Raw genomic sequence first — 11,697 nt, forward strand, 5'->3', positions numbered from 1 at the left:
TTTGTTGATATACACACAAGCCTAAGGGATATTATCTATTGCTATTGCTATTATTATTATTAACTTACACTTTTATTCAGTGAGTACCTATTAGCTCTTGTACACAGTCCCTGAAAGGTCACAGTTCCAGGCTGTGCCATGTCAGCATTTTGTAGGTAAACTCCCAGCTACAATCAACACTTAGTCCAAACGGATGTCCTTAATTGTTAAGCTATCTGAACAGCTTAGGAGTGGCCCTGGAGAGAGATGTCCAAAGGGCACAAAGGTTTGGAGTACACTTTAATAACTTCTCTGGCAGATGAAGCTTCCCTGCGTTAGAAGAACTTTTGTGTCAGTTGTCTGGAAAGATTCTGAGAGTTTAAGCCACCCGGTTTGTGTCTTACCTTTGCACTTTCCTGGTTTCAGCTTCTTTTTTTTTTTGCTTTTTTTATAAGAAGAGCCCAAGTCTCTATAATCCTATTGCCGCAGATGAAATAAAAAGAAACCCCCACCTCCACGTCCCATCACTGAATGCAGCTTTTGGTAACATTTTGCACAAGAACAGGATATTGGCAACTCAACTGTTAAACCTGTGTGTGATTTTTCTTCCTTGAGATCACTCTGATGTCACCAGTGTAATCTGAGCCCGGAGCTTTTGTTCAGGCTTTAAATAGCAGTCCCGGAATGATTTTGCTACAGACTCTCTGGAGCGCCTGGGAGCCGAGTTCCCCAAGATCCTCACATCTATGAAAGCCAAGCCACGCCACCAAGCCATCACCATGTCCACTTCGCTGCGGGTCAGCCCATCCATCCACGGCTACCACTTCGACACAGCCTCTCGCAAGAAAGCCGTGGGCAACATCTTTGAAAACATCGACCAAGAGTCACTACAGAGGCTCTTCAAAAACTCTGGGGACAAGAAAGCAGAGGAGAGAGCCAAGATCATTTTGGCCATAGATCAAGACCTGGAGGAGAAAACACGGGCCCTGATGGCCCTGAAGAAAAGAACAAAAGACAAGCTTTTCCAGTTCCTGAAGCTGCGGAAATATTCCATCAAAGTGCACTGAGGCCGGGAGAATGGACAAGGACGTCACCCGAGAAAGGACATGGACAGGCCGAGTGAGTGTGGGACCCTGACACGGGCGCTGCGCTGCTCCCTGCCAGCTTCTCCTCAGGACTCCCAGGCTGGAAAGGGACAGAGCAACTAGTGACAAGGACTCCAACCAATCTCACGCCTGAGCTGGGACAGTGCAGAGCGAAATGCTTTCTGCAAGGATCTGAAAACCCTCGGGGCCCGAAAGGACTGATGCTGGTGTCAGGAGAAGAGCCTGGACAGATGCAATGAGCACTGAAACCGAGGAAGGCAGATGCCCAGGAAGAGCTGCAGCCAGGGGCTCTCTGTCGGGCCCTGGGACTTAAATCCAACCTGAACTATTTTTATTTTTTTCCTTAACCAAAGTGGGAAAGGAGAGAGAGGAGGGAGGGGGAGGGAGAGGGAAACAGGGAGAGAGAATGTCATGCTCCAGTTGTTTACTGAAATTTTTATTTGAAGTTTCAAGATGTCTCCAAGCTTCAATGTTGTCTATTGGTATAGATTTCTAGAGCTTGGTAATTGATGATTTATTTGCATTTATTACGATGCCTGAAAAGTACACCACATGGGTGTGAGTACAAAGTCAAGGAGCTGCAGTACCTTCAGCAGCTCAGCAAAGCCATACCCCATCTTCTGGTTAGTAAAGGGTTTTTATGTTTTCAAATTGGTTGCACAAAAGTTAAAATGATGGTTCCTTCAGAAATCCAAAGTACTGTGAAAAAATTTATAATTTTTTTTATCTTGTAACTAATGCTAAAGTATAATCTAATTAAATTTCTTACAGTTACTGCAGTGAGCATTAGGAAGTAAATATGGTATATTAAATAGTTTAGAAAGATGCTATGGTTTCTATAATTTATTATATATGACAAATGATATGCAACCATAATAAATTATTATAAACTTGACTACTCTTGGTCTGTGATGATTGGATTCAAAGAAAAAAAATAAGATGATAAATTATTACTATAAACTATTACAAACTTTTCTAAGAATTTTACTCTAAGAGTAAAAGATGACTTAAGGTTAGCTTTACATTAATTTCCAAACTTCTTCAAACCAAATTTTTACATCAAATATTCAGGAAGTTTCTTTCTAACTTTAAAATATAAGGTACAGACATTAGAAATGTATGGATTGACTTAACAACGTTGTTGTTTATGTCTCCACTGAGGGTGAGTTTTGAAAGGCTTTTCTCTCCATATTTTTGAAATTTTTCCTCTGTGGCTACAGTAACTCTGTAAATTTGTACATTTATTTCTCCCTAAACAATATATTTGGGGGTTAGAGCCTGAATTATGATCATGACTCTGTGGAGTATCAATGTTTATTTAATATAAACCAATATGGGAATAATATTGCAGCATTTGTTTATTTCCTCATAAAATTATAAGAAAATATTTCCAAGAAGGCATACATCCATGCCTATTGCACTTTCCTATCAGACATAAATAAAAATTCCCCAGAACTTGTCTCAGAAACATCTACAAAGGTTTTTGAAATTGCTGATCACAGTAAAACGAAAGAAGTGAATGATCTAATCTTTTGAGAGAGTTAAAAGTCAGAATTTTAAATAATACATTTTTAAAAAGGAAACTGGTGAAATCTGTTTTCAAAAGTTAGTTGATTCATTCACTGAAGAGAACATAAAATCACTCCACTAAAAGGGAAATGTTTTACATGAGAGCATCTATGGAAACCACAAATTAATATACAGAAGTATATGTGTGTGTGTGTGTGTGTGTGTGTGCATTTTTCTGGGAGGATTATTTCTAATTTTCATCAGATTTGCAACGACACCCATGGTACCAAAATAAATTAAGAACAAAAGAGGAAGAGCTTTGACAGGTGGGAGGCTCAGCTGGTTATGGTATTTTGGGATCATCCAAGTGAAGGCTGTATAGAGGTCTGCTGCTCCGTGACCCTATGTCCCCGTTCTTGCCAAAAGAGCTTGCTTAATGATTTCGCCCAAAGTCGTCTTCTCAGGTGCCAGGAATAAACTTCCTACCTCTGATTGGGCCTCTCAGTGACACATTTTTCTCTGTCCATCTGGAATCCCCAAAAGACACTGATAAACCCTTTGGGAAGGAACCTTAGCAACTTTCTCCTCCAAAATACCTATTATACTTCATGTTTCCAATGAAAATGTTTAACTCACTTTCTTTTCAAAGACTTTAAGCACATCTTGGATGATGAACATAATTCAAAGATTAAGTTTATTTTACATATTCATAACTATGCACTTTGCCTCAGTTGTTTTCAATAGAGTACAATGTAAATCTTATCCACTTTTCACATTAGCATGTATAATTTAGTTTTCTTGCAGCCTGCTATCATTATTTTCTGATTGCAAGGCCATAACATGGGAAACAAATTCAAAAGCAACTGGGATATGATCCACAACAGTGTGGAGAATAATAACTCTTCCAGGCAGTTTTTACACAAACATGCTCTTTTCCCTTCAGGCTGAACTTAAGTTGGAATCAATGTGATTGCAGAAGGATGGTTTTTAACGGCATAATACTTTTATTATTTAATGTGAGGTCAAAGTAAACATCATTAGGTAGGATTAGTTCAGTTCAGAAACCCTTCTATGGCACAGGGATGGCCAAATATGTCTCAAGATATCTCATCGTAATAGAAGAAATAAAAGCAGCAAAGGTGACATAGCTCATTAATAATATTTGTATCATTAGGATCATAACAACTTTTATTGTTTACTATTTACCAGACAATTTTCCAAGTTGTTTTTAAGCATTAGATCACTTAATTAGTACCGTGCCATAGAGCAGGTGTGTGCATATGTGTGCAAATGTATACAGTGTAATGAAACTGAAGCACAGAGGGATGATGTGACGTGCCGAACGACACACAGCTAATGAGGCCAGGACTCGTAGCCACTAGGTTAGAGTCTGTCTCTAGGAGAAACTGAGCTTCTCTTTTTCCCTGGAAAATGACACTTATTTGCTAGTAAGTTAGAAAGACAGGAAGGCATGGACTCTGAGAATATCATTTTTATCTGATCTGTGTCTGTTTGTTATTTGTGTTACCTGGAGGAAAGCTTCTTAGTTTAGTCATTTTAATTGTCTCAAGGGTTTTTTAGAGGTAACCTTTCCTGTCTGCAGTTAAAATAACACCTGGGTTAACACCCTGGCGCAAAAGCCCACATCTAAGTTTTCTTCCAGTTGTCAGTCAATGCTTTGGGTCTAAGTTTGTTCATTGTGGGAGATAAGGAACTATAAACTCATTATTTCATTTCACTAAATGTTTAGCCCCTCAGTTTACCTCCCTGGTCCACAGAAAAAGAGGGTTTGTATCTGTAGGAGCCTCCAATCGACGGGAATTACTGGGAAAGGGGCCCAGGACATATGCCTGCCTGCTATTTTTTCCCACTCTCAGAGGGCAATCAGAGGCTGTGATTGATGGGCCCTTGGCAAGCGTTACTGATAAGTAAATGATTGAACTATGGTATAGGAATTGTGTGGCCTATCAGGGTTCCCCAGCTACCCTTCTAAACTTCAGGTAGGGGTTTCCCAGGTGGGCATATCACCTAGTTAACTCCCTTTCTCACAAATGGGGAGTGGAATTGGGGTTTGTACTTTATCTATTCATGCAACCAAAATATAGTCAGCTCCACTATGTGTGGCCACCATGGTCAGAATGGATCTCTATTCTCCTTGTCAGAGGAGCCAAAAAGTCAAAAACTAATTTACAGTGAATATCACACACACACACACACACACACACACACACACACACAATATTTATAGTCTTTCATGAGCAGAGCACTTCACTGTCATGAGCCTTTGTTTCCTCATCTGTAGGTAGCAGAATTCCGCAAAGCAAATCCCACCAGACAGAGTCTGAAGTTCTGAGGTTTTTCCCAATTTTGCCTTAAGAAATTCCTTTTTAATTTCTGGATTTTTATCTGCAAGGGGAAAAAATAGATCTGATTGGACAATGTCTGTGACCTACTTTAGAACTCATATTCTACACAAATGAAAAATAATAACTGTACCACCCTACATGATAGGCTTCCTTTCTGGATCAGTTAGTATTCCATATATGGCAGGGATTTCTCTTGACTAAAACAAAGCCTAATTTAAATGTTTTGATTACCAATGGTGGCTGCTGAAGGCAGAATGTGAGGGAAATAAGTTTCTGTGGATCCATCTAAGGTTTTTAATAGTCTGCCTCTTTTTTGGTTGGTGCCCATGGCAAGGCCAGCTGTTAATATGACTACCTCTTCCACATCCAGCAATAAGTCAGAGGAAATCTCCACTGTGGGTGAAAATTATAATCACCTGTGGTATTTTTAAAGTTATAGATTTCTTTCTCTGTCTGACTTATTCCACTTAGTGTAATATCCTCTAGGTTCATCCATGTTGTCACAAATGGTAAGATTTCATTCTTTTTTATCGCTAAATAATATTCAGTTGTATATATGTACCACCTTTTCTTTACCCATTCATCTTTTGATTGGAGCATTTAGTTTAGTCACATTTAAAGTAATTATTGACTGGTAAGTTGTTATTGCTGTTTTATTAATTGTTCTGATTGGTTTTTGTAGTTCTCTGTTCCTTTCTTATTCTCTTGCTCTCTTATCTTGTAGGTTGATGACTTTCTATAATGTTGTTTTTGGATCCCTTTCTCTATTTCTTGTATCTCTTTTGTAGATTTTTGGTTTGTGTTTACCATGTGTTTCATATATACCAATCACAATATGGTTTCACTTGTATGTGAAATCTAAAAAACAAAATAAACAAACAAACAGAGACAAACTCATAGATACAGAAAACTATCTGATGGTTGCTAGATGGGAAGGGGGTTAAAGAGTTGGGTGGAAAAGGTGAAGGGATTAGAAGTAGAAATTGGCAGTTACAAAATAGTCATAGGGATGTAAAGTACAGCTTAAGGAATACAGTCAATAATGTTGAAATAACTGTATATGGTAGCAGGATCACTTCATAAACTATGTAAATATCTAACCATTCTGCCATACACCTGAAACTGATACAATATTGAATATCAACTGTAATTTAAAAATTAAAAAAATTAAATACATAAACAAATAAATTTTTGAAATAATAAAAAAACTAGATTTCTGACCCCAAACTCTCTGGGCCCAGTAGTGGGTATTTTTACAAAGCTCCACAGTTAACTTTGAAGAGCTTTGGATGTTGGGAACCATTTCTTATGTTACAGTTGCATCTTCTGTTGATGGCACTCAATATATGACTAAAAAGAATTTAATTTTATGGCATTAGATAGGGTTTTTCTTACCATATTAATTCTGTCATTAATTGAAAATCATACCCCCAAAAGGACAAATTTTGAGGAGAGTGTAATTTTTCTTGAATTTTAATAATTGCAGTGTGTGCAGATGAAATCTTTCATTACTTTCTCTGGGATTTTTTTCTTGAATATCAGTCTGATATTTATCTACTTTGATACCTATCTGTTTTACCAAGAGAAGAGCTTCTGCTTCCTAACCACTACCTTTTCTTCTCATTCTCCTGCAAGTGGACCATTTATGTCCAGTTTTTAATCATCTGAAAGATTGCCGAGACTCCAGCTGACCCCAGAGAGTCAAGAGTCACAGCATCTAAGTGCTATTTTGAAGAGCATCTTCCCCTACCAATATAGTGCAATACGTCTGGCAGTGCATTTTTTTCCAAATCTGCTCTTATCAGACTCTCCTGACTGGCACTTTTGAGAATCCAGACCCCCTGGACTTAATGATTCAGAATTTCTGGGGCTGGTCATCTGCCATCTCTGTTCTTAAACTACTCCTAGGATGATTTTGCAGTAAAGTCAGACTGAGAACCAAAGTCACAAACTGTGACCAGTGTGAGGACGTGGCTCATTTTAACTCAACCTTGTCTCCCCAGGCACATCACAGGCCTCAATACATTTTTGACTAAACAACATGCTGACCCAAGATGTGACTAGTCCTTCATTCTGGAATATGTCATTCTCATTAGCTCTCATTTAAACAATACCATTATAGTGACTTTGTTCATAAATTCTATCTGTTCTAAGAAATCTTACTTGATCACCATTAGCTAAACTCCCATAAGCCACATAGTCTTAGCGAATAAAATATATTTCTCAAGGGGATGGAAGGCCTTTCTTCCCATTAAATACATCTACCACTTGCCTGCTAACCTGGATAGTTCATTTCTTAATCCAGACAAGTTATTCTTTCAGAGTTAGTCTTTTAAAAAGGAAGGCTTAACACTTATCACAAACAATCTCTTATATAACTAGCACTTAATAAAACAAATTTCTCCCTAACAGCAAATATCTCCCACTGAGACAATGTGGTTTTACTTTTAAAGCAGAAGAACAGGAAGATTGAAATCAGGGATAAGGGGACACTTGAAATGGGTAAAGGCAAAAACAACCGAAGATGGTAGAGGCCTGAGGAAATACATCTGTTCCCCAGTTTTTCTTAGCACTGGTCTTGGCTGTTAGATAGCTACATAGTTGGATGTACCAGGTGGTAGATGATAGAAAGATAAACGGCAGTGTACAGGGTATAAGAAGAACTGGATTAATCCTGCCTCAGCCACTTACTAGTTATGTGTAAATTTTGAGTGAATAACTTAATCTCTTTCAGCCTTACTTTATCATCGATAAAATAATGATAATAATAGCTCCTATGTTAGTTTGTTAGGACTGCCAAAACAAAGTTCCACAGACTAGGTGGCTTAAACAACAGAAATGTATTTCCTCACAGTTCTAGAGACTAGAAGTTAAAGTCCAAAGTGTTGGCAACATTAGTTTCTTCTGCTTCTCTATTTGCCTTGAAGATGGCTGTCTTTTCTCTGGGTCTTCACATGGTCTTCTCTCTCTGCATCTTAATCTCTTCATCTTTTTTTTTTTTTTTTTTAAATATATCTTTATTGATTTCAGTGAGAGGAAAGGAGAGGAAGAGAGAGAGAGGAACATCAATGATGAGAGAGTCATTGATCGAGCCCACAACCTGGGCATGTGCCCTGACCTGGAATTGAACCCTGATCGCCTGGATCCTAGGTCGATGCTCAACTGCTGAGCCACACCCGGCTGGGCTTAATCTCTTCATCTTATAAGGACTCCAGTCATATTGGGGTAGAGCTCACTCTAATTACCTGATTTTCCCTTAATTACTTCCCTGAAGGCCCTATCTCCAAATACAGTGACATACTGAGGTTCTGGGTGTTAGGATTTTAACATATGAATTTGGGGGGGGGCACAGTTCAGCTCATAACACCTTCACACTTACTTCTCTTGATAGTTGTAAGCATAATATAAGGTAGTGTTTTGAAAAACGTCTAAAGTTAAGTACCTAGAAGGGGAAGATTCTTGAAGATAGGGATGGTGCTGTGTTCATGGTAGAACATTACAAAGCCTTTAGTACAGAGCTGAATATGGGGTAGGTACTTCATAGGTGTTTGTTGACTATGAACATACACATTTCACATAAACATAAGGTATTTGTTTGATGTATTACCTCATTAATCTCTGAAATCAACATGTGATCATCTGTATCCCTTTTGTTTCCTTAGCATCTCAATGGAGGGCTCAGCCAACAGTGGCCCATTAGTGTTAAATGACTAAACCAAGGCATGCGCCAGAGTTCACGTTGGGAGAGTCGTGCTGGGAAGGTGTCATGCCACGGTGCATTTCTGCCACTAAGCACTTTGTTTCTCATTACACACGAATGGCTGCAAAATGTTCAGTGGAAATGAACAAGTTCTCTGAACATCTGTGAATGGAATTGCTAACAGCTTCTAGTTCTGTTGTTCTTGACATAATTTTTGTATCTCTGGTTATGGATCTAAGATGGGAAAAGTATTGTTTCCTCCTATTCTCCTTCCAACTTTAGTCATAGTATAAAGTCATGGCCACAACTTGGGCATTTCATGTGGATGAGTGTGAAGAGAGGGGATGGGAAAGGGAAAGTTTAAAAACTCCAAGTGATATACAAACTGGAAAAAAGGCTGTGCCTATACAAAAGCAATGCTATACATCTTACCTCATCCAGCAAGAATTTCAGAAAGAATGGCCCAGGCTTACAGAGTTTTATAATCTGTACTTGAGAAGTGTGGGAACCTTGGTGGAAGAACGCCTTCTAGCATGTGTTTAGGGAGCAAATGCCATTGGCTATTTTCTGATTTCAATTGAAAAAGACAAACAACTAAATGTGTATCATACCAACAATTAGGAGCATATTAATGTGACACTGAATGATCATTTAATGAAATAAATTGACTAAAATAAGTCAGCCAAGCAAGAGTGGGATAATTTATAGGCAAAATAACAATCTGAGCTTCTCATTTTTAAGGTTTAATTGATCATGGTCACATTGAGTAAGTATGAACTGGCATTGTCTTTTTATTTAATATGCATTTGGATGTTGAAAATAGCTACATCGTCACCTTTCTTATGGGATCAAAAGGGCATGTGATTCCTCCAGGATTTTCTAGCCTGGCACATGGATTCATCATTCTCAATAGATTTCAGGACCAGGATCCCCTATCCCATTGACTACCTTTCACACCTATGTCAGTGAACCTTTATTCTCTTTTTTTTTTTTAAATATATCTTTATTGATTTCAGAGAGAGGAAAGGAGAGGGAGAGAGAGAGATAGAAACATCAATGATGAGAGAGTCATTGATCGAGCCTGCAACCCGGGCATGTGCCCTGACCGGGAATCGAACCCTGATCGCCTGGATCCTAGGTCGACGCTCAACTGCTGAGCCATGCCTGGCCGGGCCCTTTATTCTTGTATAGCTTTTTCTTATTATTTTGAAACTGATATAAAGATCTACAACTGATATAAGAATCTTTTGTCTAATTTTAAAAACCCAATGTTGCTATTAGATAGGTTTGTGAAATTTCTAGACAAATAAGACAGAGCTGGTTCCCTGGGTAGGACAGGGACATGCTGAAAGCATTACCACTCACAACTCTGCTCCTTAGATAAGAAGGACCAGAAACTCAATATTTGGAGCATCAAGGTTAAGAGACTTACAAAGACTCACTCACCCTAATCAAACTCACGGTCTACAATATAAATAAGTACCACTAATTTATTCATTTATGGGAGAAATTCAAGTGCCAAGCATGAGGGCAAGTTACAAGTGATACAGGTGAAAGCAAAAGGGAAGCAGTGCCTTGAGCGCAGTTCCACCCTGGCTTTGGGGAGGTTTGGAGAACTAGCCTCACAGCAGAGACCTCTTATCTACTGACCACTGCAGCACTTAGCTTCTGCTGCATAGCAAACCCTCCTAATACCTAGTAACGTAAAATGACAACTGCTCTATTTAGCGCTTGATTTTCTAGGGTAGCTTGGGAGTTCTCCCGGCCTGGGCCAAGTCAGCTGTCCTCTGTTGGGTTTTCTCATACATTTGTGGTCAACTCTCAGGCCACCTGGTAGCTAGATGATGCAGGACAGCCTCACGCACATGTCTCGTGATTGGCAGGCAACCAGGACATCTTGGTCATTCTCCACTATTTTTTATGATCTGCCATGTTAGCACTTGGGGACTTTCGCCATGACAGCGCTTGATAAGCATTTGTCAAATTCTACCTTTCTGTCTCCCTTATGAGTACACACCATGCTCACTATCCACCTTCTTTGTAATGTTATCCTTTCCCAAATAGGTGTACAGTATGAGAAACCACATGTTATTCATTATAAATGACAGTCGCACTTCAGGACTGCTTCCTTGAGATCAAATCCAGACTAATTCGCAAAACTCAGTCATTTCTTTAGGAGTGCTTTTTTACTTACTCCCATGTCTGGTTAGTTTGGCCCACAAGACTCAGACATTCATTTAGAACTTTGGTTCACAAAACCAGTCATTTGTTTAGGAATTCTTTTTCACTGAATTCCATGGCTAGCTAATTTCATCCATAAGGTGTGAGTTTAACCAATGCCACACTCAGAACATTCACTGTTGTTTTTCTGTAATCCCTTGATGGTGAAAGAAGGGCAGAGTCTTCACTATCATCTCCACACACCACCACCAGTGGATGGGTATAAGCAGAATTCTGAAAAACCGTAACCACCCTAACTACAATCTTTTATTCCTTAGGAAATATATTATAAGTACGTGTCACTGAACATTTGAGCTAGTTCCTCTCATTAAAAACTACAGTTTGGAAAGAGTGTACATTTAACTGCTAAAAATGTCCGTTCTGTTCTCTGGGATAGTGCATATGGAGAGACATTAGCGTGAGGGAGACAGGCTGACTCAGAGGAAAGAATTAATGGAAGCACATGGCTCCTGCGAGCAGGAAATGCTTTGATAGCCTTTTCCTCTTTTTGTTACCAGGAGAGCCTTGACAATAGGCTCCACCTTGGAGCAGCTGCTCTCTCCCTCTGTGATGATCACAGCACATTTTCCTTGTCAGACTTGGAGTCTGCACCAGGGAGTGCTCAGGAAGGGACATGCACAATGTTGGGGATCTGCCCTTGAGCCTCCAAGCTGCGTGATGGGTGGAGACATCGCCCTTAAGACACACACGAATCCCTTTGGCACACGCTTCAGGAAGGCCATCTGCTTCTGTTGTTCCTCTGACCTTTTGTTAGAACCCACCCAAAATTGGAAAGAAATTACCAGAATAAAACTAA

General features: G+C 39.2%; 1 protein-coding gene across 1 annotated transcript; it reads left to right on the forward strand.

Annotated features, from left to right (window-relative positions):
* Window positions 1-716: 716 nt before the first annotated feature.
* Window positions 717-2,432, forward strand: TCIM (transcriptional and immune response regulator). The gene has a single exon (XM_016195645.2). The coding sequence runs from the start codon at window positions 726-728 to the stop codon at window positions 1,044-1,046; it is 321 nt and encodes a 106-aa protein (XP_016051131.2). The 5' UTR covers window positions 717-725; the 3' UTR covers window positions 1,047-2,432.
* The last annotated feature ends 9,265 nt before the right edge of the window (window positions 2,433-11,697 follow it).

Source organism: Miniopterus natalensis, chromosome 2 (assembly GCF_054644295.1).
Source record: "Miniopterus natalensis isolate mMinNat1 chromosome 2, mMinNat1.hap1, whole genome shotgun sequence".
Taxonomy (NCBI): Eukaryota; Metazoa; Chordata; class Mammalia; order Chiroptera; family Miniopteridae; genus Miniopterus; species Miniopterus natalensis.

What these genes read in the sequence shown, in the direction of transcription:
- TCIM (XM_016195645.2), top strand. Translation starts at nt 726, where the DNA reads ATGAAAGCCAAGCCACGCCACCAAGCCATCACCATGTCCACTTCGCTG.